A 14241-nucleotide genomic window follows, 5' to 3' on the forward strand; every position below is an offset into this window, starting at 1 on the left:
AAAAAAGTCAGAATTCTGAGATTAAAATCAGAATTCTGAGACTAAAGTCATAATTCTGAGAAAAGTCATAATTCTGAGATTAAGGTCAGAATTCTGAGAAAAAAAGTCAGAATTCTGAGATTAAAATCAGAATTCTGAGATAAAAGTCAGAATTCTGTCTTTTTCCCATATTAAACTGAAATAAAATTTAAAAATCAATTAACTTTTTTTTTGTTTTTGAGTGGCCCTAATCCTCTTCAGTATCCATGTTGGTTAGAGGGCTTTCTGGTAAATTAATTTATCACTGCAGTTTTTCTTAGAATTAGTTTTGTGCCAAATTCTAAAGCCATCACTCGATTCTTAATAATCCTAACTTTTAAATCTGTCACTCAATGAAAACACAGTAGCCTGGTGGGTTATATAGATTTTACCAAAAAAAAAAAAAACTTTTTGGGATGTACTTCTATAAATATTTAACGAAACAATTAAAATGACACAGAAAAAATAGAAAATGAAAAAATTCATCATTTCAAGCTGCCTTTTAGGAAGGGACATGTGTGCATTTATTCTTTTCCTTTGTCTTTATTTGCAGGTTTCTTTCGCCATAATAACCTAAAGGGGGCGCTCTTACACCGTGTTACTATTGGGGTTCTTTATACCCAAGTTTACTAATAAATGGGAAATTACAAAAGTGGATAGTAAAACGCTAAATTTTTAATTTAATTTGTTATGAATTAATAAAAAATAAATATAAATGCACAAAAAATTACCATAGGTAAACATCTATAGTATATCTATATAATAGGTTATTGATTTTAAAAAAATGACTCATGCTGCAGCATATAATACATATTTCTTATCCATCAGACTTACATAACAAAGTCATTGTTTCAGAATATAACTCGGTATCAGTCTTCAGTGTTTTCCCTTCTCAACCAAACCTGAATGACGTGTGCATCCCACAAAGCTTCTTAATCACCCACTAATTTGTCACGTTTCAGTTGTATACGTTAAAAAAAAACGCAGCATGATGTAATTAGAGAGAACTAAATAGCATATTGTTTGTTTTATACTACAGTAGACCAACAAAGCATTCGTGATCATTTTATACACATATTAAGTCATAATTCATTACTACTACAAATATAATAGGTTGCCTTGCAGATTGATTCATTTTGGAAACTTTGTAAAAAAAAAATTGCACAAAAACTGCAAGTAACAAATTAGTCAGCTGTCCTCTATAAATTGTCTAACCAACAGAATAAAAATATATCTTCTGAAACAGTACCCGCTAATTGAAATTGAGCTTGATATCATTCCATTACAGACAGGCAATTGAACAAATTAAAATGGGTATACACCTGGTTTATTGCTCCCTGTGTAAACTAATGCTGCAGGACCATCTGTGTTCATCAGACTCACCTCTCCCTAATGCCTCTGCTGAACAAACAGATGGTTTCAAACTGTTATTCTCCCAGAAGTTTGCAAACTGAAGCTGAAAACCAAGCAGTGAGCTCCAGGTCTCATTGCCTTTGAAAGTTTCCTCAGCAATCTGTGGGAAGCCAATTTGATTGACAGCTGGATTATTGGTGGATTCTTTTTATTTTAAAGTGTTTTCAATTTCATTTCATGTAACAAAGTAACCAATGCCCCGCAAATAGGCTATCCAGCTACAGGCTTTACTGTTAAAAATTAAGAACAAGAAAATACCATGCAGATATAAGCGATGCATATCGACATGTAATAAAGGTAATAAAAAGAAATAATCACACTTCATTTGCTATTTAGAATAAAAATAAAATAGAAAACCTAATGTTTAAATAAAAGATAATAAAATAATTAACACTTCAAACTCAAAATTGAATTTAACTTCCCGAGAAAATGCTTATTTTATGATACTTTATAATTAGCAGGTCAAGTCCAGTAGCGGAACTGTCACAAGTCAGAATCAAATGTCAAACAGTGTCTTATATTTTAGAAAAGGTATAATTTTTTGAATGTTATAAAGGCATTTTAAAACTCGCAGTCTAGACTGATAAAAACTAAATACTGTCATTATAGTCTACAGACTGATGGGATCTATAATTATTTAACTTATCCTTTAGATAAGTTAATCCTTAGACAAAAAAGTAGTAGAGCTTTCCAGACAGTAAATGAGCATTTCCATTACTTAAAGTGCAGAAGTGATCAAATGTAAACAGTGAACCGGTAAAATTTGAAATCTAGATAAGTCATTGTTTTTCTTAAAATAAGTGCATTTGTTCTTGGATTAAGAAGGTAAAAGAGAGATTTTGCCAATGGAAAAGACAATTTACATTTAAAATAAGAAAAAACAACTGTATTGTCTTATATTAAGTGCATTTTATTTAATTACCTTATTTTAAGAGTAAAAATACTAATTTAATTGGCAAATTATCTTATTTACCCACTCAAATTAAGGTTAAATTCATTTAAGAATTTTTTTCCTGATTTCTAGATTGTTTTTCCAGTGCGTGGGAGGAGAAACATGGTGCAAAAACAACACATTGATATGGCCACCTGGGAGTGGCGGCCTAGTGGTTAGGGCATGGAATCCAGAGATTCTGAGTTTGAGCCCCACTCCCACAGACTGCCACTCTGGGTCTCTGAGTAAGACCCTTAACCCCACACTGCTCCCTGGGTGCCCCACAATGGGAGCCCACTGCTTCCCAAGGGGATGGGTTAAATGCAGAGGTTAATTTTGTCCAATGTGAGATCAATAACGTTCAATTATAAAAAAACATTATCATTATAAAGTTCAGAGCATCAATAGGTATGGTGCAAATATTCAGTGTTTGGTGTTATCAGTGAGATGCAGATTTCGTTTTTTTCAACAGTTGGACTGTGTGATGGTGGTGGGGACCATTGTGGGACAAAAAAGGGATTTTCTATTCTATTCTAAAACTTTTTCATCATTCAAAACTATTACTGCTTGTGTACAAAATCACTTTAAGTTCACATTTGTGTTTTTTCCAGTTTTTATGGTATTTTGCACATTTCTTTCTTTGACTTTAGATCAAACTGTAGGTTCATTATTTACTAATGACGCACATGTTTCCATCACAATCTCCTGGCTCCCAAAGGGTTTCTCTTTATTTTTAATCTGCACACTCAGGCCTCAATTAAGCAATCAGTGCCTTCCAGAGTATAAAAAGCAACAAGATGATGTTAAAATGGTTTCATGGCTCCAGGATGGAGGGGTTCCTGTCCACACCCCCCCACTTCAGCATATATGGCAGCCCGCTGTGCGCTCCCCCAGCTCAGGGCGGCGGCTGGGGGAAGAGAGGGGGGCGTTTCCTCATCCCTCAGAGCTTCAACTACCTGGAGATCTGCAAGACCATCCTGTCCCAAGTCAACCCCGGTTCCCCCCCCAGCAGGAAGGTTGCCACTAGAGAGTGCGGCGTGCAGGTGAACGCTAAGGTGGATCAGATGGTCCAATGCTCTCTGGGTCCAAAGACGCTGCTCTGCAGCCAGCCTGCCTCCTGCTGCAGGAACCCGGAGAGCCTCGATGAGAGCCAAGCGGAGGGAAAGGCGCTGCTGGGCACGCCGCCTGTCAGCAGCCTGCGCTTCCTCAGACCTGTGTCCATCTACTCCCCGGTGTTTGACCGCAGGTTCCGCCTCAAGAGTCTCAGTGACTGTGCTGTTGGACCGGAACCGTCCGAAGCCTCCGAGCAAACCAAGTCTGACAATGAGGCGGATCAGAGTGGCGACAGCTTGGAAAATGGCTTCAAGCCTACGATTCACCGATCAACCAGGAGCTCAGACTTCCAGGTGGGTTTAAAACCTGCATTATGGCGCTCTGCCCAGGGCTGCTTGGTTAAAGGGGGCGACCCAAGGTTTAATTTCTTTCCATATGCAGTCAGTGTAGATTATGTTTTTGTTTTAACCTAATAACTTTTTATAGCTCAGCCTTCACTCTAAAGCAGGCATCCCCAAAGTCTGTCCTAGGGCTGCAGTCCTGCAGCTTTTAGAGGTTTCTGATTTACATCGATAGCTGATCAACAGCCTTTTGCAAAACTGCACTCATCAGAATCAGCTGTGCTAAAGCAGAGAAACTTTTAAAGCCTGCAGGACGGCGACCCAAGGACTGATTTACATGGCAGATTTACACTTCAAAACCAGGTTGTCTGCTGCACCCCTAATTATACCTGACCGCAGACAGGAGGCCTCTGATTGGTCAAATCTAAATCTGCTCTACTCATGAGTATTTCCTGTTTGGCACCTTACCGAATTGTTTTGTTTGTATGTCTGCCATTGTGGAAAACGACTCGTAAAGTTGGACCAGCTAGGTGTGCGAGAATGCTGGGACCCTTTTCATACCTGGATCCCTGCTCTTTTTCGCCGCCATGTCCCTCTGTTGTCGGACGAACTTGCCCCTACTTCCTCACCGCCTCGGCCGTATCTAGACCCACAGCTGGTTCCTGATTATCCCTCTTGCGTTGTGGCGTGGAATAACGGCGCAGGCCAATATGACCAAAATTAAGCATAATCAAAAATGTCTGCGTGGAACTCACTGCGACACACTGCTGCAGGAGTATAACCAGCACTTTAGAAAATCTAGTTAAAAGCTTGAGAAAAACTTTTTTTTCAACATATTTTTAAATTTCATATTACTATATGAATTTTCATTACTACATATTGGTGCATCATACGATCTCTGTTAATCTGGATGCTAAAACTAATGAATTTCTTTATTTTTTTTTTAAAACAAAGGTAAAGTTTCAGTTTGTGTTGCTCCTTAGATTGCTCTTTTATCAGAAAATGCTTTTAGTTCCTAGTTTTATGGTGAACTCTTTTCTTAGTTCCTGGAACAGAGATACGGCTTCTTCCACTGCAAGAAGTGCAACATCCGGTGGGAGAGTGCTTATGTTTGGTGCATCTCTGGCACCAGTAAGGCAAGTGATCCCCTTCAGACGACTGTGTAAATCCGTATTGGCGTTCAATTATCTTAACTTTTGGTTGTTTTCACCTTTAGGTGTACTACAAGCAGCTCTGCCGGAAGTGCCAGGTGGGGTTTAATCCATACAGAGTGGAGTCGATTGTCTGCAAGGTACAGCTGTCTGCCTTAAGTCAATGACCTGCTGGTTGTGAACTACTTTGGTACCCGATGTCTTCACTGCATGGCATTTTTGAATATTTGTAGGGTTGCTCTCAGACTTGCTGCAGCTGTGAGAAGAAGCAGAGACACATCAACATGAAGCGGCCTCACCGCCAGGACCTGTGCTGCCGTTGTAAAGGGATGAGGTTGTCCTGTGACGCCACCTACAGCTTCAAATACATAGTCTGAGCGGATGAGACGTCTCTGTATATCATGGTGTTTGAGCCAAAGACCATGTCACAGGAAGCGGCCTCTTATTCTCCCAGAAGCGGCATGCTGAATCTGTTCCCCCATTTAGTTTAGATGACCTCTGAAGTTACTGGGGGACCCCCACTTTGTGTACTCTGGATTTCGGTAAAATGTTAAAGTATTTTTGTAAAAGAAATAAAGTTTATGAATTATAAATGCACCGTGGGTTTAAATTTGAATGTTGACATGAAAGAATTGTGAAGTAAAACTGTCATGGTGTGACTTTATTAACAGGGACTACACCTTTTGGCTTGAGGTGTAGTCCAGGTATATAATTGGTTATCTGGGGATAAATTGACTGAGCTAAAATGCAATCAAAGGGTAAAATGAGACATGACACGATTGCCTTGAGGTATAACACAGACTCTATTTTAATGTCTGAAATTTTTGGTGTAAATACTGGGGCTCATGCAACATTTTTGTATTATAAATTTCTTATTTTCCTCCATATGCAATGCACTGTAAAATGTTTGTATATACTGGGTTTAGGAACCTTTTTTGAATTATTTGACCAATAAGAAATTCAATCCAGAAATTGTATCGGTCTGTCCTGTAACACCTGATTTTTAATGAAGGGACTGCACCTCTCCGGGGCCAATCATTAAATCGTCTTCATTTCAGCTGATCCTCCCACATCTGCTTTATCGCCTCCCTAAGGATATTCTGTCATCCCACTCAACCTCCAGCAGCTTCTATCTATGGTACAAGGGCCCTGGATGCATAGAGCTCTCCTCGCAAAGCATTATGGGATTTTCTGTCACAGCACCGTTGTAGCTACCCGACAGAAGAGACTAAAAAAGATGTGGTGCAGTGGAGCTCTGTGACCAAGGGAGCAAAAAGTAGTGATCATCTGTCCGAACAGTTAACAGAGTTCACTATATAGTCCCCACTCTCTATAGTGATTTAGGGGTTAGGGTGGACGTTCGGACACTGAGCTTGTATGAGTTATGAGAACAGCAATTTATAAACAGAGCATGCACGAGGAAAAATGGGCTCGTGCACGCTGTTCCAATTCCTTTTATTTTTTAAGTGTTGAGGGCCTTTTTAAAAGTTCTCCACAATACCTTTAATTTTTAAAAAGAAGCATATGTTCCTTTCTAAAGCTATAGTGTGTTTGTTACTAAATTAGAATCAAGTGTGTTAAATGTTCTATAAAAAGTAGCGAAGAAGAAGTGGTTCTGATATGTCTTTACTTCGACACCAATTGTACAGAGTTCCAACTCAAAAAAAATTCACAGAAGCTGTAAAACTATTTACATGGTGAAAAAACAACCGTCTTCATCTAAAAAGCTTTTAAAAATGTGCAACTTCTTGTATGGCATGCAATCAAACGTTCTCCCACACAGAAAACAAAAAGAGCACACCCACCTGAGCTTGGAGCTCCCTTATGTACCTCACACAAACATATCTTTCAGATAAAACATGATAATAAATATTTCCAGTACCCCATACAGAACACTAAACATGCATGCATGGCAGTTGGGTCTGAGACGACAAACATCAATAAAAAAGTCAAACAAGTGCTGTCTTGCTGATCGGCTATAAATAGGAATCAAGACATTTTTACAGTAAAAGGAAAAGGAGGGTTGACGACAGTAAGCGGTTGGGTTTTGTTTAAACATCAACTATATATGCTGAATGTCAGCATTTCCCTTATGTGCAACTACAAAACCGTACACAAAAATATGCTACTGTGGCTGCGCGACCCCGACGATGACTAGCAGTTTACTGACAGAACGTTTGAAGGTACATGGGCCATCCTCCTGACACCAGAGCGCATTGAGGGAGCACGACAAAGAGAAATACAGTGCACACGCTCGCTAATGATGCTAGGGCTAGCACAGAGGACGGTCCGCCAGTGTTCGCAACAGTAGTTAGAGGAAGAGCTGATTTGCAGATGCAGAGCGGCAAAAGGAAATGAGCTCCAAACCTCTACATCAGTCCTAGGTGGAGCTTTTTTTTTTTTTTTTGAGGAGGGGTCCAGTAGTATAATTGGGCTCATGCATTGCACAGCTTCATCCAGTGGAGATCGCTGAACTGCTCAGAGAGTCAACGTTACCTTTAGTCACATAATTCTCTTTCTTTAACATTAAAAAAAGAACATTTAACAATTTGGTGCAAAATATGACACTTTTCCAGTGATGCTACAGAGCATCCTCGCTGCTTCTGCGATACCTTCACAGAAGCCTTCTAGAGGTCCAGATCAAGCAGGAATAAAACTAGACTGGAATTTGAACGATACACAGCTCTGGAAATAAAACCAGGGCTTTGTTCTCAGCAGGCAGCAATCTGTAGCTTCCAGTAAGATCAGGTTATAATCCTCAGTGGGAAAAATCTTCACGCCCTCCGTCGTCTCAGGTCTGGACATCCGGCGGTTCATTGTTCAGGAGCTCCCCTACTTTCAGCAGGGGCAGGGCGGCTTGGCCCACCTTCCCCAGGTAACGAGTTAAGGGCGTCGCCCCGCCGGTGAGCGGGCAGCAGCAGTTCCAGGCTGCAGCCTCTGCTGGGCCGGTGGGGCAGGGAGGGAGTGATGATGATGTCTGGGTTGAGGCTGAATCTTGTCTGTTTGGGTGCTTGTACGGAGAACGGGGGAAACGGGGAAGATGTGTGCCCTGATAGGGAACATTTGATTGGGAGTTAGTGACGGCGTTGGGCTCTGAGGCTACGGTCGGGAGGACGTTGGGTTGAAATGATGATGATGAGTTTTTATCAGCGTGTTGATCTGACGGAGGAGACATGTGTGATGGATAAGCTCTGAAAGGACAGTAAACACCTGTTTTCTCACGGAAATGAGTCCTCCTCGGCTGTCTAGTGCGCGGCAGTGTGTAATCTTGATGTTCTGGTTTGGGAAAATCGTGCAAAGAAATGTCCAAGTTGGCTGTGGGTGTTAGTGAGGACAGCAGGGGGAGGTGTATGTCTCCATCTAAACACTGTCCTGGTTCTGCTGTGTTATCTGCCTGAAGCTGTGCAGCCGAGGCAGCAGACATATGGGAGGAGGAAGCGGCCATGTGTGTGGATGCTGAGCCTCCTCTGTAGGAGCGCTCTGAAATGGAGGTGGAGCTGCTGTCAATGCTTGCATGTATGGGGGAGGTGAAGGAGGGGAGGGAGGGGGCAGGGGGCCCCTGAGCTCCTGTCAGAGGCTTGTCCCGGAGGCACTGGAGTCGGGGAGGTAAGTTGTGACGACGCGGTAACCCTGGGCGCGGCGGATCATGTCGCGGATCTCGCCGTTGAGCTCCAGCAGCTTGGAGCAGATGAGGCTGAGGTCTTGTCGGGAGCCCACCAGAGCGATCGTGCCCGTCTGCCCCAGAGTTTGGTGGCGGAAGTAGATGTTGAGCAGCGTCTGGACCTCGGTCTCTGAGCTGCCGCCAAATACGCCGCTGGGCCACTGCCTCCTGATGAGGACATCAAACAGGTTCACATCGTTATGTGTGTTTTATTTAAGGCAGACGCTGAACAGTTTCCTCAACAATCAGACGAGAAATATCAATAAATGATTAAATTTTGATAAAATAAATTTGTTTTCGTCCTCACCTGCACTCCTGGATGTAGCGCACAGCTTTGGTAAACTCGTGGCTCCTGAGGCATTCCAGTATGGCCTGCACAGCTGCCTCAGAGGAGGGGAAGTCAGGGACGACCATGGCTGCCAGCTGGGCGGCGTGTGCGTGGGTGTGGGCCAAATGTTTGTGCTCCAAGTCACTGGCTACGGCCGCCTCTGCTGCCTGCAGACTGCTCTTCAAACCCGTGAGCTCTCGAGACATGTTGAGCAGCTGAGAGGTGGGAGACAGAGGTTAGATGTGTGTGATTCTCGTCATGCAGAAGGAAAGCCGTCTCTAGATATCGTCATGTAGAAAGAACTGATTTAGGATGCTTACAAGATCATACACAGGAGTTGCATCTTTTGTGTGGTTTTTATCATTAAAACCACAAAATTGAATGTATTTTATTGTTTTGGGGTAACAGGCTAACACAAAGGATCCAAAACTAGGAAGAGATGGGGATGTGTAGTATGCAGTGTTACAGTGGCGGTTCTGGACGAAATTTACTATGGGGGCCAGAGTAGGGCTGGCGTTTTCTTTAATGGGGGCACAGAACCAATAACAGAGAGACAGAAAAACAAACGGGGCAGAAGCTCATCAATTAGTTTATTAAGTGGGCCACGATGCCAAGATCGCAGACTCTGATCTAACATAAAAACTGAGATCCTATCTTGGTACGACCCACTGCAGTTTCAAAACAATCGTTAATGTAAATTATACAGATGAAATATTAAAATTGGTCCAAGGGATGAATCCGTTACGGTCTCTTCTGTCAGCATATATTATCTTAATACATTTATTTAGTAACTACAAAAAAATTATCCAAAAAGGTAAAAATATAAAACCAAGTCTATTTGCCCTTAATTTGAGCAGATTATGGAAACATCTTGGAACCTCTTCTTTGCATAACATAAAGGGTTATGTTAAGTAAAGGGCGGGGAAATCTGCCATCCATTTGCTCAGTTAGGTCATGCTTTTCACCATTTGTTTGGATTTACCTCGGGCACGGAGCTGATGGCGTGAACCTGACCAATGAGCGAGCAGTAGGACTGGAAGAGTAGCAGCAGCTGGAAGTGCAGCTTGTAGAGCCGCTGGCAGAGCTCCAGTTGCTGTAAGAATCCAAGAAAAAAACAAAAGTCACATAACCCGCCAATATTACAACACATTCACATACCGTCCATGCATTTACTAAGACACACAACTGATTAGCTGACAATCTTGCGAAAAGTAAGTTAAGAGACTTGTGAGATAACTTACTGCAAGAGATTCCATTTGCTAGACAGCGATAGAGCATGTTAGGGCATCAGTGAGGTGAGAGGAAAACAGAGCATCAATCAAACACATGCAAAGCATTGATTTCACCAAGACTGATAAAGTCGGGCTACTAAGACTTAGTCGTGAAGAAAGAACAAACGGTTTAGTGCGTCAAAACAGAGGAGAAGCAAGAGAAATACGGAGAACAGCTTTAAGAAATGAGAACATTCATTAGGAAGCCGGTACCTTCTCCTCTGAGTCTCCAGGTTGGCAGGTAACAACGTTTTCAACGGGACATCTAGGAAAGGTGTCCTTGCAGTTCCTCAGCCACTGATGTATAAAAATATAAGATGGGTGAAATATCTTGGATTGCAACCATACAGACATGCAGTAAGAAAGGCAGAGCTACCGATACAGCCGCATCCTCTCTGCTGTTGTACGTATCCAGATACTCCTGCAGCTCCAGTGCACTGAACTTCATCTTTTCCAGCAGACCGTAGGACATAATCTGCGAAGTACCATCAATTATGAGTCATATAACCATTATATAACCATTAGAGGCGTCAGCATGAGAGAATCCATCAGCACTCACAGTGTCGGCGTCGATGTAGATTGTTGGGCAATCTGAGCAGGTGGTCAGCATCTGGGAAGACTTCAGAAACTTCGACCCAATGCCTCGTAATCCTTCGCCAAGGTATGTGGCCACATCATTTGTCAAGGAGCAGAATTTCCCCTGAATGTTCTGTGAAAAAAATTTTTTAGGTTTTATTTTACTACAGTGAATAAAGGCGTTAATCAACAGGTAAAATACTGAGAGCACATCAGATGAAGAAAAGGCTCACAACTATTATAAACAAATCAAACATGTACTTAGGTGCTTTCTTGTGAGTTTACTATAATCAATCAATCAATCAATATCTTTCTTTAATGTCAACTACAATTTACATCGCAATCAAGATTTCAGTTTCAGTAATTAAAAGTTTCAGGTTAAATAAATATGCTTTATTTTATGGAAATAAATTAATACTTTCTAATCACTGATTTACTAATAGATCTGAACCTTCTGTTTCTACTAAAGAGCCGTTTATGTGTGTTAGGGATTAGAGAGATTAGAGCTAAATCCAGAAAATAACCGACTCCAAAGAGACGGAAAATGTCACAAATGATGATTATTTTCAGCCACTCCTCCCTGTTCTCTACCTTAAAGAGAGACGAGAAGACTTGAAAAGTGTAGACGGCGCAGGATCCGTCCGAATCTGTCACAAGCTGGCTGACGTGACAACGCCACGCCTCTTCAGCGTCGTCGCACACTGTGGGTTGGAACGCTGCCAAGATGGCGGAGAAAAAAGGAGAGGGGGGAGGCGGAAACCCAAGGTCCTCCAAATCATCGACGTCATCACGCAAGCTTTAAAAATACAAACAAGAAACTCTATGATACAAAACGTTTATTTATGAATAGGTGAGATTTTAACTGCAATAAAAATATAAAAGCAGAACAACAGTTTGAAAATATATGAAATTAGGCTCCTAGAATCATTTCAGGATTAAAGAGAGGAGCTTTAACAACAAAGCTAGGCTGTATCCTGATCTTTTTACCTGGGCAGAAAGTCCAGTGGTGGCTGGCAGTAGTTTGGGTTGAGACCGCGGGCGATATTCAAAAGCTGATCCTGAGCTTGGCCCGGTAAATCAAGAGTAAAGCTCTCGCCGCAGTCTGAGCCGAGCGGCGGCTCATGTGCGCTCAGAGACAGTTCGTCATCCTGAACCTGAGTGTCCTCGTCCTCACCACACGGCCGACCCTGAGGAAATAAAAACCTTTCTTTAATCATAAAATCATGCAAATTAACAGAGCTGTACAAATAGCTGAAGCGCTCCTCACATGTAGTCCACGGTGATCGTCGCCAAGGACTCCTTGACCCGGGGTTGATGCGTTCATGGACTGGGGGTCAGCTGATATGTCGTATGATGTAGATAGAGAATCTGTGTGGTTGGTTTCCTCTGATGGAGAAGGGTTAGTCTGGAATGAAAAGGACATCTGGATAAGATTTTTCTGACCCTAAAGGAAAGTGCTGATTTAAATGCTGAAGTTACACACAAGCTGGGAGTGGGAGAGACTCTGGCTGGTTGAGGACTCCTCCTCCTCTGAGGACTCGTCTGAGTCATGGGGGTCTTCATGACCCAAACTTGGGGTGCTGCCTGAGTGCTGGCTTTCCTCCAACAGGTCGCCCAGTTCGGTGCTGTCCAGAGAGCGTCGTCGCACGCCCCAATTAAAGTTATCAACAGTCTCTCCCTGAATTAAACACACACACAGCCATAAAACAGATGGGGCGAAAATGCAGATTCCTCCATCAGGTCGATCTTATAGGAATAAGAAGCAGCTTTATTTATCAGCATAAAAAGCAAAATGAATCGTTACTCATGGGGACAAAATATGCATTCGGTGTGAACTTTTATCCCACAAAAAACAGCAATAAAGAAAAGACTGTAACACCAAGCTGAGTGAGCAAAATGAAGCAGTAACTTTCAGCATGAGAAAAGGGAGCCAGCAACACCACAGCGCTTATAAAAGCTCGTGTTAAGTGCTCAGTGTGGGGGGGGGGGGACTTACCTGGAGCTCCTGGGCAGCGAGGGGGAGAGAGAAAGACACAGAGTTAGACAGAGGGACAGGCCAGGAGGAACAGAGGAATACATTTCAGACATGTTGATGTTAACGAAGGACAAACAGTAAAGAACAGGAAGGAGAGAGAAAGTGAAGAGGTGGAAGAGGAAATCAGGTTCAATCCAATCCTTCTCACCTCCCCGTCTTCCAGCTCCACATCCAGGAAGTCAAAGTCCCTGAAAACTCTAAACTGCTGTTCGCTGGCGGTGTCATCCAAAGTGTCCTCCCTCGTGCCGCCTTCCTCCGACGAAACCCCGCTCTCCCGCACCTCCATCATGTCCAGGTCACCACAGGAGGAGAAAATCACCTTGGCAAAATAAACAGAAACAGTTAAGAGCTGATAAAGACAAAGAGGAAAAAATAGCTTTAAAGTTAGAGAGAAAAACCTCAAACTAGAGATTAATGGCTTTGTCCTTTTATGTTAGGCAATAATAAATACTTATAACACACAGATGATACCGTAGGTAAGTAGCTTACCGATGGGTTCTTGGTAAGTCCCACTTCTTGTCCACACAGAGACAAGACGTTCACCAGCTTCTCTCTGGTTCTTTTCTGTAAGGCAAAACAGCAATAATTAAAAAATAATTAACAAGAAACATGAAAATAAACATCATTATACCGAAGATATGATTAGTTTTACGAGTAAGAAACATTAATTACTAAGAAAATCACAGCTTTTAGTCTTCACGACTTTCTTCCTGCCCTGTTTGAGTACATATAAAAAACTAAAACAATAAAAGCTCTGAACTTTAAAAAAGCAACAAAAAGAAGAGAAAACACAGTTCTCTCCTTTCTTCATATCGGAGTCTTTAGCAAACAACCTAAACTCCATCAGGGTCAGGCTTTGTCCTCACTGATGAAGATTTCCTTTTTCCAATAAGTCAAGTGGCTCTAAGTGGCTATAAGACAAGGCTGTCTGAATTACTTTCCTTCCAAGTTACCAAAACTTGCTAAACCATCTTGGGGCACTCCGAGAATTTAACGTTCATCTTCAGACAATCATTAAGTGTGGAAAAAAAATAAGAAAAAAAGGTCCTGCAGAGCTATGATTACTATAAACGTCCCATTAGAACCAACCGTAAATTTGACTTCAATAGCACTGTTATTAGTGCTCAGGTTATCCTGAGCTATCTCTATAGTTATGCTGCTATAGGCTTAGATTTCTGGAGGACATAGGGACCCCTTTTTCATCATTCTGCTTGATTCTATCTCTATTAACCCACTCTGCAGAATCTGTTAGTTCAATTTCTAACATTACGGTCTTTCTGCTTTTTCTCATAGTAGCTTAGCCTCGTCTGTTTATGTTTGGCTGTGACTCCATCCTAGAGAGAAATATCAGCTGTGCTTCTGCCTTCAACACCTTTGTGTATAGATGTTGGAGATTGGCCTGTTTTTCAATGTAGTCCTGTTTCTCTGACTCTGACTGTCTGGATGTGCTGTAGCTGGCTCGG

General features: G+C 42.0%; 2 protein-coding genes across 13 annotated transcripts in view; one reads left to right on the forward strand and one right to left on the reverse strand.

The window, feature by feature from the left end:
- The first annotated feature begins 3189 nt into the window (after positions 1-3189).
- zar1l (zygote arrest 1-like) lies at positions 3190-5444 on the forward strand. The gene is made up of 4 exons (XM_015380097.1): positions 3190-3768; positions 4800-4892; positions 4973-5047; positions 5141-5444. Exons 1-4 carry the CDS (start codon positions 3190-3192, stop codon positions 5282-5284), a joined length of 891 nt encoding a protein of 296 aa, XP_015235583.1. The 3' UTR covers positions 5285-5444.
- A 2996-nt stretch (positions 5445-8440) lies between these two features.
- The window catches only part of fry (FRY microtubule binding protein), a 71823-nt gene continuing 66022 nt past the window's right edge, over positions 8441-14241 (reverse strand). For 8 of the 12 annotated variants that reach the window (XM_015380092.1, XM_015380095.1, XM_015380084.1 and 5 more), the window contains exons 54-67: positions 13268-13342; positions 12927-13097; positions 12740-12748; positions 12227-12421; positions 12011-12148; positions 11731-11930; positions 11335-11539; positions 10727-10876; positions 10544-10642; positions 10381-10464; positions 10138-10155; positions 9879-9989; positions 8876-9111; positions 8441-8736 (exon numbers count right to left, since the gene is read on the reverse strand). In XM_015380092.1, the coding sequence (XP_015235578.1) occupies positions 8478-8736; positions 8876-9111; positions 9879-9989; positions 10138-10155; positions 10381-10464; positions 10544-10642; positions 10727-10876; positions 11335-11539; positions 11731-11930; positions 12011-12148; positions 12227-12421; positions 12740-12748; positions 12927-13097; positions 13268-13342 (1950 nt within the window). In that variant the 3' untranslated portion in view covers positions 8441-8477. The remainder of the gene's footprint in view (positions 8737-8875; positions 9112-9878; positions 9990-10137; positions 10156-10380; positions 10465-10543; positions 10643-10726; positions 10877-11334; positions 11540-11730; positions 11931-12010; positions 12149-12226; positions 12422-12739; positions 12749-12926; positions 13098-13267; positions 13343-14241) is intronic. The other 4 variants (XM_015380089.1, XM_015380086.1, XM_015380087.1 and 1 more) reach the window with 3 other exon arrangements.

This window comes from Cyprinodon variegatus, unplaced genomic scaffold (assembly GCF_000732505.1).
Source record: "Cyprinodon variegatus isolate N-32 unplaced genomic scaffold, C_variegatus-1.0 Scaffold207, whole genome shotgun sequence".
Taxonomy (NCBI): Eukaryota; Metazoa; Chordata; class Actinopteri; order Cyprinodontiformes; family Cyprinodontidae; genus Cyprinodon; species Cyprinodon variegatus.